General features: G+C 49.6%; 1 protein-coding gene across 2 annotated transcripts in view; it reads left to right on the top strand.

Annotated features, from left to right (window-relative positions):
* The first annotated feature begins 476 nt into the window (after nucleotides 1-476).
* The window catches only part of ST8SIA2 (ST8 alpha-N-acetyl-neuraminide alpha-2,8-sialyltransferase 2), a 61572-nt gene continuing 41957 nt past the window's right edge, over nucleotides 477-20091 (top strand). For both annotated transcript variants that reach the window (XM_041752904.1, XM_041752903.1), the window contains exon 1: nucleotides 477-574. In XM_041752904.1, the coding sequence (XP_041608838.1) occupies nucleotides 477-574 (98 nt within the window). The remainder of the gene's footprint in view (nucleotides 575-20091) is intronic.

The raw sequence follows: 20091 nt of genomic DNA, 5'->3' as shown, positions 1-20091 counted from the left end.
GCCCCGGGCCCGGCCTCCCTAGGCGGGGAGTGGCGGGTTGTGGCGGGTTGTGGCGGGTTGTGGCCACCTCCCGGCGCCCTCGGGAGCTGAAAGCAGCCAGGCGGGAGGAGCAAAGGCGGATGGCTGGACGCCGGAGTTGACTGGGGTGGGAGGAGGCGAGCAGAGGCGCGGAGCAAAGCTGTCAAACTGCGCTCGGAGCCCGGCGCGGGGCGGAGGAGGGAGGAGAAGGGAAGGGGAGGGGAGGAGAGGGGAGGGGAGGGGAGAGGAGGGGCGGGCGGGAGCGGAGAGGGAGCGAGCGGGCTCGCCGCGCCTGAGCAACCCCTGTCTGCCGCCGCCGCCGCCGCTGGCCCGCGCTCCCCGAGTGCAGGGTGTCTGCCCCGCTGCGCGCCGCGCGCGGAGGCTCCGGCCCGCCGCTGCGCCCTCCAGCCCCGCTCCTCGCGCCGGCCCGCGCGGGTCCAGGCGGGCGCGAACCCACCATGCAGCTTCAGTTCCGGAGCTGGATGCTGGCTGCGCTCACGCTGCTCGTGGTCTTCCTCATCTTCGCAGACATCTCGGAGATCGAAGAAGAGATCGGGTAAATAGCTGCGCCCAGGCCCGTGCGGAGCCCCGGCGGGATCTCTCCCTCCCCGTACTCCGCCCCCCACGCCCGCTTTGTGTGCGCCGCGCCCCCCTATCGCTCGCCGGAGAAGTGGGGGAAGGTTTCGGCCCGGGAGGCGGTGCCGAGGGACCGGGACGGTTTGGGGAGCGGAGCTTGGGGGCGCGGCCGCCGTGGGGTGTCCCCGAGAGGGGAGCACGGCAGCCTCCGGCTGGCCCGCGTCGGGGGGCAGACTCGCCCACCCCCCCTTCCCCAGTGCGTCCGCGAGCGCTGTCGCCGGGTCGAGGGAGGGCGCCGGGGAGTGTCTGGGGTGGGCGGAGGGGCCGAGAGTGGAGGAGGCAGGAGTTTCTTTGTCTCCAGCTCGGCCGTTTTCTCGCCTTGGCAAAGTGGGCAGGGGGCGCGCGGGTATCTCTGCGCTGGGGGAGGGGATCCCCGGGTTGGAGCGGAGGGCGGGGGCTCTGCACTGGCTCCCGGGAAGGGGAGTGTCCCCTGTACCTACGGACTGGCACACGCACCTCCCGCCGGCCCGGGAGCCCGGGCTTGGGGCGCCGGCTGGTAGCGCTGGAGGCGGCACGCGCGGCGCTGGGCTGAGACTCTCGTCCTCGCCTGGCTTTGGACGCTCGGCTAACCCCGCGGCGGCCCCTGAGCCCCCGATTCCCGTGCGCTCTCAGCGCGGAGACCGAGACCTTTCGGGGAAGGGTGAACCGCCGCCGGTGGTCTTCGGGGCCCCCAGGCGCGCGGTCTCGCCTCGGCTTCTCTCCGGCTCTCTCCAGGGGTGGGGAGGGACCTCGAGCCGCTGCCCCCGCGCGGGACTTGGAGGAGCGCGCACTTGCGGCGCGGGACGCACCTGCGGTGGGCCCCGGAGGCTGAGAGCGAGCCCGCCCGGCGGCCCCCCGCACGCTCGGGGGTGTCTCTGCCTCCGCGCCACAAAGAGCGTCCGGCCCGCGGCGGGCAGGTGGGGAGGCAGCCAGGGCGCTCAGGGGCCCTGAGGAGCGCTTCCTGGCCCAGGGCAGGGAACAGGTGAGGTCGCGGAGTGGGCGCTAGGTCCCTCCCTCCTCGGGGCTAGAGCCGAGCCTGGAGCCCCGCTCCAGCCCCGCGCCGCGTGCGCCCACTCCTTTGTCCCATTTGTTTCATTCATTATCGGCGCGAGTTGAGCCCGCTGCGCTGACAGGTCCCTCGAAAGGGAGATGCCAGGATCCCAAGGCCCTAAGGACCCAAACCTGGGGCAGACGCCACTTCCTGCTCTCTCTTTTTCTCCCTGCTCCTTCCCATCTCAGGAATGCAAGAATTCCTTCTGTGAACTCCACTACACTTGTGTCTGCCTCCTCCTCTTCCTCATCCTGGGCTCCCCAAGAGCTCCAAAACTTTCACAAATACTATTCAGTTAATATATGACATGTTCCCAGGTGGAGATAGAGAAATACGTTAGTTTCCATAGCTGTTAGCCTCAAAAACCAGGGTGGGAGAGGAAATCAGGCAAGCCAAGTCTTGGGGTGGTGCATGACCCGGTGGGGAGGGCCTTCCTCTCCATTCTCCCTCTCTTCTTCCACCTGTGGGCTCTGCTTGGCCCAGACCACTTGCTGACCTTGACAGGTGAGCGGGAAGGAGCAGCAGCTGCCCATTGTTCCGCTATAAAATCATAAGAAGTGCAGAGCTCATTCAGGCATCCCTGGCTTAGCCATTCACTGAACTTTTACTGAATAGCTTCTACATGGCCAGGGACTTTTAATTTTTAAAATGCAATCAGGAAATCACTTTGCACATAATGTCGCACCTTCCTGCCAAATGCGTTGTAGGGACCCCCCACCGCCACCCCACATCATGTTATTCCAACAGGGTATCTAGAAGTAAGCTCCTAGGCTGGAGCTAAGAAGGGCATTTACATATGTACTTAAAACCCAGGGCTCCTCTGCTATGGGTATGCCCCTGGGACCTGTTTCATTGCTGGGGGGAGAGGGGTCCCAGTTTGGGTTGACCCTGGAGAAAATTGTCAGATGGGTCAAATGTGTTATCATCTGTGGCATTATCCTTCCTTTTCGGTGTCTGTCCCCAGGCTGACCCCTGGCTAGACCAGTTTTGACTCCAACTTGAGACATCTCCCCGCTCCACACACACACACACAATCCCTCTGTGAGTCCCACTCCTGGTCTGTCCCACACATATTTAAGGAGAATGGAGGTATAACTGGGATTTGCCATAGCTGGAGGAGGAAGGACGTGGAGCAGAGGACTAGAATACCAACAGGTCTGATATCTGCTTAGAAGCCAGGTTTCAAGCTCCGTCGCTTTAATCCTTGGAACCACCCCAACTTTGAGTAGCCAGCCAGGGCTCAGTGGGTTAAGGGTCCTGGCACAGTGGCCAGTGAGGGGTGCCAGGAGTAGGGCTCTGTCTTCCTCATCATATTCCTTCCTGGGAGACCTGGGCTCAAACTCAAGATCATGGTGCTACTCCACCAGCCGTACCCACCCTTCCCCAACTTGATCTCAACCTGTGCCAGAGAAGATTGCAAATTACCTGCCAGTGTCAGTCCCTGGAAGAAAACACTGGTTCTATAAAAGGATGGCTTGTTTCTGGAAGGTAGGACTCTGTGATGCTGTTAGGAAGGCAGGAAGGAAGACGTCTCTTTCTGGAGTAAACATCTATGTATGATTCAGGAATGAGAAGTGAAAAGAATTGTGTGTGCATTGTCTGGTGGAACAAAACTGAGACACACTTTTCTTAAGCCCTTGATCCTCTTTCTTATAAAATGAAGCTTTTGGTGTGGTACTCTCAGAGGTCCTGTCCTGCCCAAGCAATCATGCAGTGGGTTACCAGGGGCAGGTTTTTCTTCCTGAAGCTTTTTCTGGGAGACTTGTTTCTTTTCCTCAGTGATGATTTTCAACTTCTAACTTGCTTATGGAAATGCCTCCCCGGGGCTGAAAGAGAAAAGGAAGTGTAGCAAGATGAGATCTCTGCAAAGCACTCAAACAAAGAGCAAATTCAAATTCTACATCAGATGTTTACATCAGACGTTGGGTGGGACTTTGGTAAACTGGCCCCCAATAATTCATGCAGTGCCCCAGTTTTTAGACCAAGTTGCAAGCTAAGATATTTTTCCAATTGTCCCGAGCTTTAATCTTGAGTGTAACCTATGACAGAGGGGTGTGAGGCATGACTCCCTTGCCCACCGAGGTATCCCCAGAACTGGGTGCACAAAGTCATCCAATAAACTTCTATTGCACTGGTCTGGTGACAGACGTACATGGCATCATTGGGCAAAGCAGACACCCACAGAGCCTTAGGATGGGAAGGAAGTGTGAGGTTCTGACTAGGAAACTTCCTCTCTTTTTACGGTGAGGGTAAATTTGACCCTGCGAAGCAATATTATCTATCCAATATCACACCCTGATCTGGTAAAAGGGAGGGCAAGCCTGCACACGTCTCCTTATTTGCAACCCAATGCCCTTATTCCTAGATGAGCTCTTCAAACATAGAAGAGTCTCTGGTTTAAAAGAATGTAACTAGTAATAATAGCAATAATCATCATAATGGTGAAGATGAAGGTGATGATGGTCATTAGCATTTATTGATTTGCTGAGAGCTTACTATGAGCCAAGAGCTGTTCCAACTGCTTCATAGGTATTAACATAGGTTCTCCTCATGGCAACCCAGTGGTCACGTTCTGGTGGCAACAGGAGCTACTATTTGACAAGTTCTGTGTGCCAGACACTAGGCTAATGGCTCTAAAGTACTACTTCATTCAATCCTCCCGAACTTCTTTAAGCTAGGTACTGTGGCCATCTCCAGATTATCAGTGAGGAAACTGAGGCTCAGAGAGGTTTGGTGATCAAGTAAGTGATGCTGGTTCTATGAGAAGCCAAAGCCTGTGCTCTTGACTGCCTTGCTAGACCTGCCCTGTCCTCTGGGTTCTTCCACACTGTGGTAATACTACAGACTGGGTCTCAGGACTTAACCCTTTCTCCAGGGATCTGACAGGCCCACAGTTTTCCTAAGAGCGTGGTCTGGTCTCAGCAGCTTACAAAGAGGGAAGATGAATGAAGGAGACTAGGAGAAGGACTTGTCTCCCTGAAATGCCCCTTTGGTCTAGTCAAGTTCAGCGTGATGCTAGAGGACAGAATGGCACACCTCTCCCCCTGGCTTGTCAGACAAGCTCACATGCCACAGACATGAGCATCCTAGACTCACAGGTGGGGTCTTGGGCTGAAGTTTCTGGAGGGAAAAACCATCCCTTTGCAAATCTGATTCGGTTATCAATTGAAAGAGAATTCTGGCATCTGCATACCATTTGATTGGGCATCTGGGGGCCTGCAGCAGGGGTGATAGTAGAGATATTTAGTAATGGGTCCCTGTGAGTACTGGCCTATTGGAATGGATGTCCTCAAAATGGATGCCATCCAGTCACCCTGGCCAGGGGTCCCCAGTGCACCCCAGACAGACCTCAAGCCACATCTGGGGAACAGTTAAGATGGGGGCGGGGCAGCCTAGCTCTGGTCCTTGGCTGTGAGCAGATCTGTGAGCAGGCCGCAGCTGTGGCCATTGGCCAGGAGTGAGGTGAAGTGCACCTTTTGGTGGTGGATGAGTCCAGGCTGATGTGAAAAAAAAGGAGCTCCTTTTTTGAGCACTTGAAGTACAGGCACTTTGTAAGGAGCATACATATTTGCTCAAGAAGATGCAATCTTTTTTTTTTCATTCTTTTTTTTTTTTTGGAAAAGCTCATTCTTCTTCCCAGTCCTGGTGTACTTCCCTCTCGTATAAACATGACTGGAGGATAAAATAGGAGAGAAAGCTCTGGTTTTTAACTCACTTGCTCCAAGTCCTGTTGCCAACTGTTCCTAGCATCAAATTTAAATTGTAAATAGATATCCGTCTTAGAAACCAATTCACCACTCAGGGCCTCTTTCCCCTTATAAAGCAGGGTTGCTAGGTTTTAAAATTGTTTAGGTTTTACAAATTGGGGACGTTGTAAATTGCAAATTATAAATACTTCTGAGAGAGAGTGGAATTCTAGAAAGGCTCCTATGCTTTTAGCACGGTGTACAAGGTAATACATAATCTGGCCCCCGTCTCCTGTTTCTGCCTCCCTGGGCTCCAGCCTTCCTGTTTTGCTCACAGTTTCCTAGAATGAGCCATGACTCCATGCCTCCACGCTTTTGCACACATTCTTCCTCCTTTCTAGAAAAACCTCCTTCCACACACTATCCTCCCTGACTCCAACCCCACACTATCCTGCCTTCCCTTAACTCATCTTTCAAGGCTAAGGTCTGGTAGCCGTTCCTTTGTAAAGCATTCTCAGGGCCCAGACCCTCCTTGGACAGTCTGGGATAGCTGCGCCTCCCGTGTGTACCCTCAGCATGCCTTTATGCTGGTATCTATGCCAATGGAGATGGGCTCACCGATTCTGTTTTATTTCTCCCTGCCCCCAGATCCTGGTGATAAGCATATGGTTTAGTGCTTGAAACCCATAATATATTTTTCAGGCCTAGGACACGGCCAAAATAAGATTTCAGTCTTCCTGCCCCCGGAAGCTCTATACTATTTTAATAACAAGGAAACACCCTCTGCTTACACAGAAGGCCCTGTTTTTCCCACCTTATGTATCCAACATAGAGGGCACAGCCCAATTAAGGGCATTGTCCATCATCTTAGAATGTTGGAGGCGGGCCAGTGGAAAAGCCCTTTCTAGTTTGTAAAAGAAGAGGACCAGTGGTATGTTTCCAACTGTCAGTTCAGATAAAAACCAAAGCTGCAGAAAGCCACCTCCACACCTCTGTTTAGCCCTTTCTTCTCCAGAGAGCTCTTCCTAGCCCTGCCACTGCTAATAGTGCCACTGCCCCCCAGCCACCATCCTTCTGCCTGGAGAGAAAGTGTCAGCTCTGTCCCCCTTTGTCACCGTAATGCTCCCATACTGGAGTCAACTTAACTTGGAGTCAACTGTTTCCTTCCAAGGGCTGGTGGTCCCTAGGAAGGATGCTGGAAGTTGGATGTTTGAAACATTGCAAGAGCAAAGGAACGGGAGGTCAGATCAATGTGTGTGATCTCCAAGATTTTTTTTATTAAGCATTTTTAGGTGGCGTTTTGATTCTCAAACACTGATCAAACCAGGGAATCGTGATGGATGGGTCAGGACTTGTGGCAACTGCGTGGACCCTAGAGAAGCTCCAGATCCTCCTATCTCTTAGCTCTCTGAAGCAAAAGTGAGTTCTGGAGACGATGGAAAGATATAGGGAGAAGATTGTGGGAGGGGCAGGCAGATAAACACCACAGGGGGCAGGAAGGGGATGCCTGTCAGGTGGCTGTCTCCTGCCAGGGAGGGGGATAGGTCCATTTCTCCAAGAGAAGCCACAGGGTGAGACACTTGGGTGCCATCTGCGTCCAGGAAAACCGTCTCCTGTGTCTGAACGACTGCCGGTCTGGGGCTTGTCCTTAAGTGTGGAGATTAGTCACTCTCCTGGGTGGCAGCTGGGCTGGTTTTAAATTCTCCCCAGTCGCCTGCAATTCGTCACTCTGCTAGGAAGCCGCCCGGTGTCCTGATGGGACCTGTTTGTCCCAACATTTTCTCAGCTTCAGCTGCCACAGACTTCACAGTGGCAAAGGGAACTGCTCCATCTGGGGAAAGAGCAGTGGCCGTGACAAGCCTTGTATCTGTGTTTTGCGCTGGCAGGAGTGGCTCCTCCCGACACTTGTCCACTTAGAATCCTGATCCGCTGCTCTTGGAAATCCGGCGTCCCGCCTTGTGGTGTGGGTGTGTGTGCCAGTGTGATTCTTCGATTGCTCTGCCAGAAGGAGGCTCTCACTTTGTCGGAGAGTTTCCCCAGCACTTTTTTGTTCTTGGGGGGATTGGGGGAGACACGGAGTCCCTTAGCCCTGCCTCCCAGCCTGTTTCTGAGGTTCGAGATGACAACAATTTTTCCTCCTCCTCTGGCCTCTTAGCAGCTAACGGTGGGGGGGGGGTGACCCCAAGGTCAGTGGTCCCCAAAGCTGATCTGCCGAAAGCCGGGGATCCCAAAGGGAGAAGAAAAGAAAAAAGAAAAAGAAAGAGCACCATGTGTCCATGACGATTATGTTCATTTGCTAAACACCATTCCTGAGAATGACTTTTCTTTGTTCTGAGACAATGTTCTTTTTTCCTATAAAGGGGTCCTCTCTTTCCTGAGAGAGGGTGATGCTAGGATGGTGGTTGTGATGGTCTTCCATAGCCAAAGAGGCTGTTGATCCTATAACTCCCCGACCTCAATTTTGGGGAATTGTTATCTGATCCCTGAAATCTAACAGTCTAGGCTCCAAGTTCACTTTGAAGGGTAAACGGAGAGCATCGCTCCTGGAAGCACAGATAGCTTCACTCCTCACCCACCTTTTCCTCCCAGAGGCTGATGCCGCAGAGAATATTACATCACTTTGGGGTGTCTGCTCTGCACCAAACGATACTCAAATCCCATTAGCCTTCTTCATACCTGTCCTCTCAGCAATCCTATGAGGTCTGGGCCACTGTTACCTCCATTTCACAGATGAGGAAACCGAGGAACAGAGCAGCTAAAGAAAGTGGCCAAAGTCACACAGCAAGTAAGTTGCATAGCTGGGATTTGAACCCAAGCACCCAGAAACAAGGAGAACTACTCAGAAATGATGTACTAAATGGCATTCGGGTGGGGAAATCTGCATGGTCCTCATTCCAGAAGCTAAAGCTGGAAAACATGAAAGTCTGTGGGGAGCAGTGGTGCTGAAAGAGAGCCACGGGGCAGCGTGCCAGCTCCAGGCCAGGGTGGCATCCTGGCAGCCCACAGACCTATGCCACTGAGGGCTGCCTGCTGTGACTCAATAACCTGTTGCACAGCGGTGCCCCCACTCTGCCCGCCCTGTTGCTGCCTCTGCTAGCTACCTGCTTGTCCCCATCTCATCTCATCAAAATGGCTCTGGAGCATGGCATTTGTGTGACTGTCTCATTACCAGAGAGACAGATACACACTGAAGAAAGAGGGACACAACACAAATGATTAAGGCCAGGAGGAAGTTTCTTCTGGGGAAAGAGAAAAGGGCTAGTGCTTCCAGCTTCCTCAGGCTGGGAGGGGCCTGGCAAGGAAGAAGGAAGGAAGAGAGGAAGGAAGCTGGCAGGGAGAGGGTATGTGCCCAGGGAGCCCTGTTTCCCAGGGACTGACGCCATGCTTCCCATTCTGCTGGGAGCTCCACAGCTCACTTCCTTAACCACCACCCACCCTGTTTGCCCTCTTGCAGATGAGGAAGTGGAGGCCCAGACAGATTCCAGGATTTGCTTAAGGTCACACAGGTGGGAAACTGAAGCACCAGAATCCCAGACTCCATGGCCCATGTGGGCCTTAGCTACTTTCAGGTACTAGAATTATGGGCCTGCTGCTCCTGTTCCCTCCAGCCCCCTAGGCCACCTCTGTACCCTCTGTACCACACCAAGAGTTTGTAAAGGACAGCTGGGGACATCTAAGACTGCAGACAAGGCTCATGGCATGTCAGAGGAGCCCCCCAAATGCATCAGTGGCCACTGCCATCGGGTGCCCCATTTCAGCAGATGCTTAGGAAGGGGCAGCCACACTTGGACTATGCCCAGTGAGGCGTGGGTGAGTGTTCTTAGTTCCCCATCTCCATCTCCAATTTCAAGAGCAGGAACATTGGCAGTGCTCGGAGGAATGATACTCAGGATTAATTCACACTTTCTTTCTTGGTAAATGCCAGCATGGCTTAAATAATGAAGCGAGGAGGCCAAAGATCTCCAGAGAAAATGAGTTGGTAAATTGATAAGGCCGGTGACTTTCTCCTATAAGAAGCAAAGCTTCTCCAACTGTACCTCCATGGTTCCCGAAACTTGGGAATTGACGTTCCAAGGACTCTGTAGGATGTCTGACTATCCCTGGATCAATAAACTGAGTTCCAAGAAGCAAAGAGAAGGGCAAGACAGAAACCCCCAGTGCTGAATCCATCTGGGCCTGGGCAGGATGCCTTTTAGGCCGCTGTACCTGAGGGCCGCATGCTGACCAATGGCCTCGCACAGACCCGCATGGTCCAGCCAAGGCTCTGCAGCCCCTTCCCTAGCATGCCTGGTGCTGCCCACTAAAGCTCTAGCCTCTAGCAATGTCAGAATAACTCACTTAGGTCTTCACTGTAAATTTTTCCCAGGCTTCAAGCCAAGGGTAACTGTGGGAAGATTGAGGCTGTATCTCTGGAGGAACACTTACTACCTGTGTGACCTCAGGCAGGTGACCTCATCTCTCTGAGCCCCAGCTCCTAACCTAAATAATGGGGTGAATAATACCCAATTCACAGTGCTCTGAGGATTAAATAAAACACAAGACATGAGAAATAAAAATGGTGCAGCCATTACGGAAATCAATATGGCAGTTCCTCAAAAAATTAAAACTAGAATTACCATAGGATCCAGTAATCCCACTCCTGGGGGGTACCCAGAAGAATTGAAAGCCTTTGCTTTCAATTCTGTGTCGTATCAATATTATTTGCAATAGCCAAAAGATGTCCATGGATGGTTGGATGAAAGGATAAGTAAAATGTGGCATAAACTTACAATGGAATGTTACTCAGCCTTAAAAAGGAAGGACATTCTGACACAGGCTACAACATGGATGGACCTTGAGGACAGTATGCTAAGTGAAATAAACCAGTCATAAAAAGATAAATACTATATGATTCCACCTCCATGAGATGCCAAGAGTCATTAAATTCCCAGAGACAGAAAGCAGAATGATGTTTGCCAAGGGCTGGGGGAGGAAGGAGTTACTATTTAATGCATGCAGAGTTTCAGCTTTGCAAGATGAGAACTCTGGAGATTGGTTGTACAACAACGTGAATGCACTTAACACTACTGAACTCTACAGTTAAAAATGGCTAAGATGGCAAATTTTATGTTATGTGTATTTTACCACAATTAAAAACACACATACAGATGCGAACCGCCAAAAAAGCGCCTGGCAGGTGTTCAAGACACATTGATTTATTTTAAGAGAGCAGTTATGATCTTAACAAAGCAACATCAATGGGAGCATTATTTAATTCAAAAAATAATATAGTACCAAAAATCATGGTGGGAAGGAAGTAGAGGGAGAAAAGGAAGAAGGAATATAGACCTAGATTTACAGAAATACAAACCACTTGCTGGAGGTGGCCCAAATACCCAACACCTGGGAATTAGGACTGTGGAAAGTGCAAACACATAACTTTATGGGGCACTCTGTAAATAGTTGTTGGCCTGCCTGCCTGTCTAAATTCAATGGAGGGGCCCAGGAGGTCTTGTAAAAGCCCAAGCCACATAGAAACATGGAATGGTGGGGGAGTAGGTAGGGTAGGGGTGTAGACAGCCCAAACCACTCTCCCTTCCAGATCTAGGTCCCTAGCTGCCTCTTGCCTTACTACCTGCCTACCTGCCTCTTGCCTTACTACCTGCTTACTACCCTTGTTTAGTGTTTTTTGGGGTCAATGGTGAATCTGAAAAGAGAAGAGAGCCCCCAAATGCTAATCCCCAGAGTTTTGGCTGTCTCTGGTCTAGGAAGGGCTGAGATACAGCTGTCTTTCTCCATTTTAGGCTCAGGCCACACGGTTCCCCTAACGAAAGAGGAATGAGCAAGTGCTGTGGATTGCAGGGCCAGGAAGTGCCAAAGCTGTGGCTCAGCCTCACATGAGGGTTGTAAGAAACAGTGCTAGCTCCTCAACATCAGTGTTTCTGATTCAGCAGATCTGGAGCAGGGTCTTAGTATCGAAATCTCAAACAAGTTCCAGATGATGCTGTTACCCTTGATCCCTCCAAGGACTGTACTTGGAGAACCACTGGTCTAGAGCCTTGTCATTCAAAGAGTGGTCCTCAGACCAACCACATGGCATCATCTGGAGTTTTGGTAGAAATGCAAAATCTCAGGCCTCACCCAGATCCAAACCTAATGAAATTGAATCTGCATCATTAGGTAATTTGTATGCACACTCCTTCCACTGGTGGGACTAGTTGGTTTCCTGGCTTTTCGCAGAGCCCCAGCCCAAGACAGTGACATTGACCCATCAGACCAGGGAGGAGTTGTCCAAGGATCCCTGTTACCCATCACAGAGTTGGCCTAGAGTGACCCTCAAATGGATGTCAGAAAAACTTAATAATAGTTATTATAGTCACCTGCTGGATGCCTATATATGACCAGGAGCTTTTCATACATTATTTCACACATTTATTATGAAACCCCTACAAAACCCACTTAATGGAGAGGTAAACTGAAACTCTGGTAAAGTAACTGCTGAATAAACACATGCAAAAAATACCCCGAATTTTCTCAAGGTCTAGCTGGCCATGTCCCAGGTGCTGGAGATTTAGCCCTAGGGATTAGCCTGCTTCTCTTTCTTTGTCCTTCTAGATGAGGCTCGAGACAGAGGCAAGACAAGAAGTCCTAACCAAGGGTTGAATTGATTTATGAAATCAGTTTTTAAGGAGGTTGCAGTGTGTCCATACCAGAAATAACCTCGACCCAGGACTATAGCACATGATTGAAATTTCTGGAGAAGCTAGACAGCAAAGCACTTTTTGGCTGGATCATTAAGCCCCCTCATGAGCTTGGCTGGGATGTGGTCATTCATACAGCAAATGACCCCCCTCTATAGTTGGTGTACACAGTAACAGTGCCCTGGAGTTCCTGGGGTTCATGAGAGGTTCTGGTGGCTTACCCAGCCTGCAGTCTCATTCCAAACTGAAATCATTATAGAAAGCAGATGAATTGATATGGGGGAGGCCTCTGGGAATGATCGAAAAAGACAAGTATAAGGGAACCTTTTAGAACCAACCTGCTCCTTCAGGTAAAGACAGCCTCTGGGCAGGCTGGTAGCCAAGAACTTAATTATATTTATTTTTGCCATAACTTTCTATTTAGAGCAAGGGATATTGGTATTCTATTTGTGGCAATGATATAAAGATTCCTTTTATGATAAATTCATTTAAGTTTTTTAGTGAGTCATTGCAAAGAAACATGTTAGGTCAATGAAGTGGAGTTCACAAAACACATGAAGGTAGATCCAGGAGAAGATTAACGTCTATGCAGTGATGATGTGCTGGTCTTACTTCTTCCCCGAGAGCTACCAAAGCTCTGCCTCTTTGGTAGCAAAGCTATGACAATTCTTGCAAAACTTCTATAGAGAGGAAGTGAGTTAATCTTCCCCAAAAGTACCTAGCTACAGAGATACTTGCTCACTGTACGTGGGAAATTGCCCGGTGTACAAATGAGGAATTGCCCAATGAAACCGTCTTGTGAATGACACAAAAGGCAAGGGCAATTTAGGCCGGAGAGGCCCCTCAACCCCAGCAACACCACTAGATTAGATCCCTATCTTGTAGTCTCCAGGCACACTCTACTCTTTTGTGCAGCTCCCTCCGCTTTGTGTGTCTTGCGTGGTACCTTTCTTGCCTACTAGATGGTAGTCCTAGGAGGGCTGGAGCCATTTCAGAGTTGTGCTACATTGAGCACAGTGCCTGGCAGAGACTAAGTGCTGGTTTGGAGAACACAGGAAGGAAAGGAGAGACAGCAGGAAAGGGGGGGATTTGTTTCTTTTTTTTTTTTTAAGATTTTATTTATTTATTCATGAGAGACAGAGAGAGAGGCAGAGACACAGGCAGAGGGAGAAGCAGGCTCCGTGCAGGGAGCCCGATGTGGGACTAGATCCCAGGACTCCAGGATCTCACCCTGGGCCGAAGGCAGGCACTAAACTGCTGAGCCATCCAGGGATCCCTGGGGAATTCGTTTCTTGAGGCTCAGAAAGACCCCTGCCACCTACACCCTGAGATCATGTCTATATTTCTCTCCATAGCCAAAGGATAGAAAATGTGCTGGGTTATACAAGCCCCCATAGAACAGTCTGATTTGAAATCCATTGAGTTCCATCTATTTACAGATGAAGCACCCTTTCCATTTCCTGTTTCCATGAAGCAACACCAGTCCCCTATTAACATAAGTATTCCTCGCAGGGATCTCATGGTTCTATACAGGCTCCATGGCCTGGTACACAGAAACCCAAGGACTGGAGGGATGTGGCCGGAATTGGGAATCAGACGAGCTAGTTCCTGGCAGGCTGAGATCAAGCTGATAACAAGGAGATTAATAAGGGTCTGCAACCTCCTCCATCCTGTACCATCAAGGAGGGTTTTTAAATCAATGCTAGTCTGGTTGGCTTAATGGTACCTAATCTTACCTTTTGAAGCTGGAACATTTGGGAGTTGAGATCAATTGAGAGAAAATAAAGTAAAATGTGTTGACTTTTGGATTTTTTTAGGCCTCATCAGAGTGCCATTGTGTAGCGTTTTTATTTTCTGTCTTGGAAATCGGCAGAGATTAGCCACTGAGAGGATCATTCAGCCTGGACTAGGAAGGTAGTGTATTTACTTTTGTTCTTATTGTTTTCATCTACCATAAAACAATCTCCATGAGGAAAGGGTCCATTTCCGTCCCGTTTACCAATGTGTCCCCAGTGCATGGCACGTGGTAAGTGCTCAGTAACAGTTTCTCAAAAGCAACTTTTTGGTGTTGCTTTTGAGACCAGCGCATGCTATCTGCCATGGGCCAGCCCACTGGAAAAGTTAATCTGCTCCCGATAAGGTGCAAGAACAACAGCCTTACAAGGTACTCATGGTGCCCCTGGAGAAAAACTTCCCTGGTACCTGGTCTCTGGGACAGTTACCATGAGCTTCATGTGGTCATCACAAAGCTATATGAGTAAAATGCATCCAACTCACTATACACAGGTACTCACAAGCCCGGTGTTGGATACTGGTGCCATGCAAAGCTGAACCCAGTACAGAGAAAAGGCTAAAGGCCTTTGTGGTCTGGCGGCACAGAGACTTCCTAGGGGTTGATGACAGATGTGTCTGCAGTGAGCAGCAATTTGGGAATCTGGGCTTTGGTTGTGGATTCACCACTACCAGGCCATTGCATTATGGGCAGCCCCTAAGCTCTCTAGGCCTCAGTTTCCCCATCTGTAGAATGAGTGTTAGATGAACCCATAGGTCTTCTCTGGCTCCAGGGCATCACAACTGGATGTCTCCCTCAATGAATTTCCCTGTTGGATGGAGTCCAGACTCACTGGAAATAGCAAATCCTTTTGTGATGTCTCTGAATTCCTTGCCCTGAAATTTTAGAGCGGGCAAAAAATAGGTGCTGGTTTATTTTCACCCACCACCTGCTCTACATTAAACAGGAAAAAAAAAAGGCCACCACCGAGAAGGCAAACTAACATACTGAGCACCTGCTACATGCCAGACATTGCAGTAGACACTCTCACATCTCAATGAAGTGCCTTGATAAACTTGCAAGAGAGGTTCAGTTAGCATTGCTGTTTCCCATCTTCCAGTACCACTTGGAGAATCATTATATTACAGCAGGATTGGTGTTCCAGATAAATTATGCTCAATATTCCATGTGTTAGAAAAGCACCTGTGTGTGGGTAATAAAATATAAAGAAGCTATTATCAACATAGCTAAATTGGGGACTTTGGAAGCCTTCTTCCTTCGGTTATCAGGAAGATTCATCGTCACCAACAAACCTCTAGTGTGCACAATGGCAGTGCCTGTCCTCAGCAGTGAGCCCTGCCTTGTAATAAAAATGAAAGTGACATTGTTGTACTAATGATACTGATGATTCAGACAATAGGAGCTGCAAAGAGGACTGAGGACCTGAAAGACATTTTCCAGAGAAGGCGGGATCAGAGTAGGACTTAAGTCCAAAAAAGGGTCCAAGGACTTAGTCGAATAAAGAATGAAGGTGGTAATCCAGATGGGGATAATGGCCCAAGGCAAAGAAGCAATGAGCTTGACAGCAAAGAGCTTGGCTGGAGTGGAGGTTTCAGGAATACCTCAGGTGAAGGGAAATACAACAGGACAAAGAGCTCTGAGTGAAGCTGTCAGTGCTGAGGATCTCACAGTTGGTTCTTTTGGGAACCACTTTGGTTTAAGCTGTTGTCCAAAAACCTCTAAAGAATCTGTGATGGATTTCAGGAGATCCATGAACCTCTTGAAATTTTAGGCATTTTTCTGAGCAAAAGATCTATATATTTTAAAGGATTCTCAAAGGGATCCACAAAGCTAAAGAGAAGATGCTATGGACAATAGGGACCCTTGAAGAGTTTTGAACAGGATGGTGCAGAGAATATGTGAGTTGCTCAGAGGGGACAAGTTAGGGAGACCACTCAGGTAATCCGCAGGAGGAACATGGAGGGTATGGGCTGCAGTCGTGTCAATGGAAAGGAAGAGAGAAGGCATCATGGTACAGAGAAGAAGCAACAGCACTCGTGGCAAGGACAATGGTTTGGTCTTAAACATGATGATTATAAGAGGATGGAGTTTATCTATGTGGAAATGAAAACATTTAAAAATCACTTACTGAATCACCAGTTATTGGAGCATAGGGACAAAAGGCCAGCCAGCCCATTCCTCTTTATTTTTTCAAGTATGGCAACAAAGGCCTTGAGATGGGAAGAGATTGTCCATGCTCACATAGATGGTGGGCAACCAGGGACCAATCCATAAGAGAATAATATTTAGGAAGGAAGTCATGGAAGATGGAGATGGAAATTGGAATCCATTTGTAGGGAGATGTTAGTTGAAGCCATTAAGTGGAGACAAAATCCCTAAAGAAGCAGAGACCCCAGGATTAAGCCTTGGTCATCACCCTCATTTAGAGAGTGGGAAGGAGAAGCCAAGGTAGCAAAGACCATGGAGAAGGATGGACAAAGAGATAAGAGGGGAACCAAGGGAGCAAAGCAGTAAGAGAGGCAAGTGCTCCCAGGAGGAGGATTTTAGGTTTGAGAGTGCTCAGAGCCACTGGGCTTGGCCATCAGCAGGTCCCTGGTGACATCTAGGAGAATGATGAAATGGAAGGAGATTTCAAAGAGAAGTCCCTGATTAAAGGGGCAGTGATTACAGCGTGGCCACGCCAGAGTTTTGAGAAGGAAAGAGAAGCAGATCAGGGGTGGGGAGACCAGGCAGGAGGAATTTACATAGGAAAGAGTGCATTTGTAAAAATAAGGTAGGGAAACAAGCAGTGGGAGAAGGAAAGGAGAGGTTATAAGACAAAGCCACAATGTTGAGGGGGAAATAGGACCAATTACCAGAGGTGGAGAGGGGAAGAGGGAAATGAAGCCTTACAGACCATATTCTGGAGTGGGGAGGGTCCAGAAACATGAATTTAAAGGAGGGAAGATTTGGGATCCACTGTCCCATTGGGCTCTTTTTGCCTGAGCAGACCCCTCTTCCTGGGGCACTTTCCAAAGCCCTTTGTGGGGCTGGCTCCTCCTCAGATTTCAAGACTCTGATGGAATGCTGGCACCTCCAGCAGCAATTCCCTGTCCCCTGCCAAGCCCACCCCCAGTCCATACACCTCCGTCACCATTCCTCCTACTTCCTTCTCAGTGCCACTGGGTACCTGAATAACAGGTACTCACTCTTCCTTTGCTGGGGTATTTGCCTTTCTTGTATTGTATGTGTGTGCTTCCGGTCTCCAAATTTAGATTTTAAGCACCTTCAAGCTGGAGTGGAGGGGGTGGCTATCTGTCTATCCCCACTGTGCCCCCAGGGCCTGTCACATAGTAGGTGCTCAATAAGTGCACGCTAACTGGAACAAAATGACGGGAAGGCAGAGGAATCCAGCCATGACCTATCTCTCTTCTCAGAAATGATTTAATGAGAACAATAATAAAAATAGAACAAAAATAGCATCTGCCAAGCTGTTTGTATGTATTCATTACCTCATTTACTCTTCAAAGTTTACTCACTTTAAGGAGTGAGGAGGCTCAGTTTTAAATACTCTGCTTGTGAAGACAGAGCTAGGGATCACACCAAAGCCCGTGTTCTTCTGCCAATCTTTTTTTTTTTTTTTTTGACAGTATTGGATCAAAGAGGCATTTCTGTCAAAAAAAAATAATAAAAATTCAGAGATGCTAGATCCTTCTGCCAACCCTCTACCAGGGGGTGTGTAGGTTCTGGGCATCCTCTCCCCATTCCTCCCCATTCTGATGTGGCCACACAAAGCCCTTCACATGCCAGGGTGTTTTACAAGAGCTTAAGAAGGATTAAATTTCCATCCACTTGTCCAGTCCACTGTAGTCACATGAAGAAGTCAGCTGGCAAAGAATTTTCTTCACCTCTGGTTTATTCTAAAGTCCAGGGAGGGGCAGACTAGCCCCACTTCACCATAGCTTCTTCCTTGGTGTTTTCTAGATGAATTCGGTGGCAAGAGAAGTGGGGAGGGGGTAAAGGCTTTGAGGCAGCCCCAGTATCAAAGCCCAAAATGATACCTTGAGCTATTGACCCCAGAGCACCGTGCAAAGCCACCAGCCCAAACTTGGGAGGCAGACAGGCAGACTCTCCCTGGAAGTCCAAACCGATGCTCAGGGCAAGAGTAAAAGCAAAGGAGGGGCCACTTGTCCCGTTCTTTTTGCTCCTTTCACTTTCGTGTGTTCACAACAGAAACCAGGCTCCTGGCCTTTCACACAGCCTGAACTTCCTGAAAAGCTGCTAGAAACATTCGAAGCATGAGGGCCAAATCCTCCTAGAATGAGAGGGTAGCAATCTAGTCAGATGCACGCACCTCCTATAGGACATGGCTTCGTGCTTCCTCCTCTTGACTCTGCCAGGTGATGTTTGGAGCATCTGTCTGGAGTCAGTTGTAGTGTCTCAGGTACAATGGCTGTCTGGCCTGGCTCTCCAGCTTCTCTTCTGGGTTTGCTTCAGTTACACAGAACCCCAGTTTTGACTCCACTCAGGCTTTGACCGCCCCCACCCCCAACCCCTTGCACCATGTTTCCAAATTGGAGACAGTTTCAGACAAAGCTGGGTTCAGATTCTGCCTCCAGCCCCTCTTTGCTATAAATCCTTGGATTCAATGCTTAACATCTTTAATTGAATGGGAATACGAAAACGTCCACCTCATAGGGATGTGATAGAGACGAAGCGAGACAATCCACAGCCAGTGTGTGGCCTGCGAGTGCTGCATGCTAGGTGCCCAGGCAATAGTAACTCAGGATGGTCACTCCTCTGGGCTCTATCTATCCAAGCAAAGTCCTTCTCAAGTTCCCACCCAGACACCTATTTCTAGCATCAACCTGACACAGCCTTGGGTGCCACCATCCTCCCTATGCCCATCTCCTCCCCAGGCCCACCAGCTACAAGCTACAGTGATGTTTGTTAAGTGAAGTCATTTTCCATGCCCAAACTCAACATGGCTGGAGGTCCTGTTTTCCATCCTGAGCACTGTTTTTGGGCTTTTCTCCAAGGCAATCAGGAATTGGCTCATAGGGAGGACCCAATTGGCAGAACCCCTCCACAATTCCTCCTCAGAGCCTCAAACTCCTACAGAACACAGGGTGGGGGTGGGGATGGAGGCCACGGCTGACAGCTGAAGACATCAGGGCTAAGTAGCCTTCCAGAACTGGGGCTGGCTTCCTCTTACTATGCTGTTAGTTGGTGATTCAATTAGTAAGCTCTGGGGAGCAGTTTCTCACTGCATGGTAAGACGAACGAAGCTCCCAGATTTTCTTTCCAGCAGCTTTGTCTTCTACATGTTGCAGGGGGCAAAGGACTGGGCCCCTGGGTGTTCTTCTGCTTATGGTTGACTTTATCAATAAGCATCTTGTAAATTGTCGCTGGGAAGGAACAAGAAACTAGTACCCCTGCTGCTCCCTGCCCACCCTCAGGTCCAGCAGGCTTGGTATACCTGGCATAAGAGGGGTTTCTGAGTCAGGGAAGTTAACAGAGAAGGTGACATGCACGGTTGTGCTACCTGAGTAGCAAGGAGTTGGTCCAGGGATCTCAAACTACCAAGTCCAAGCAGGGCACATACATAAGTGAGGTATCTCAGGGTAAGACAAGAGGGAATGGTGAGGACTGTGGGGGAAATGTAGCATATACCTCCTCTACCCCTAGTCCCACCAACCTGTTGCATGGCTGCTTCTCAACTCAACTCAACTCAACCAATGACTATGGTTCAGTATGGCCAGACCTTCTGATTGCTCAAAAGAAGCCAGATATTACCATGCTTTACAATAACTATTCCCTTGAATTTTAAAATATTGGCCTCTGATTTTTAAAATCAGAGCTAGCATATGCAAGCCACCCCCACCCAACCAGGTATTTAGGCCAGATATGATGGGGGGTTCATAAATTCTGAATTTAAAAAATGGAGATAGAATAAAAGATTCCTGAGGCGGAGCCTGAGGCTCAAAAACACAATCTTGGATCCGACCTTCATTCCAGAAACTTCCCTCTGCTTGGTGGTGTTAGCAGCTGTCTCTGTGGGAAAATGGAAGACAAGGACAGAGAGGGCCAGCTCAGAAAGTGTCTCCTGTGTTCTGCTAAGGATTCTGAACTTTATTTTGAAAGCTGGGAGGGTCTGTGAGGGAACCCAAAAGAGTTTCAAGGAGGGAGTGCCACACTGTACTTTACATCTGCAGTGATCCAGGGTAAGGACATGAAGGTTGACACCTGCTCCCCTCAGGTGTATAATCT

This window comes from Vulpes lagopus, chromosome 4 (genome assembly GCF_018345385.1).
Source record: "Vulpes lagopus strain Blue_001 chromosome 4, ASM1834538v1, whole genome shotgun sequence".
Classification (NCBI taxonomy): Eukaryota; Metazoa; Chordata; class Mammalia; order Carnivora; family Canidae; genus Vulpes; species Vulpes lagopus.
This window is presented reverse-complemented; position numbering and strand designations above follow the sequence as displayed.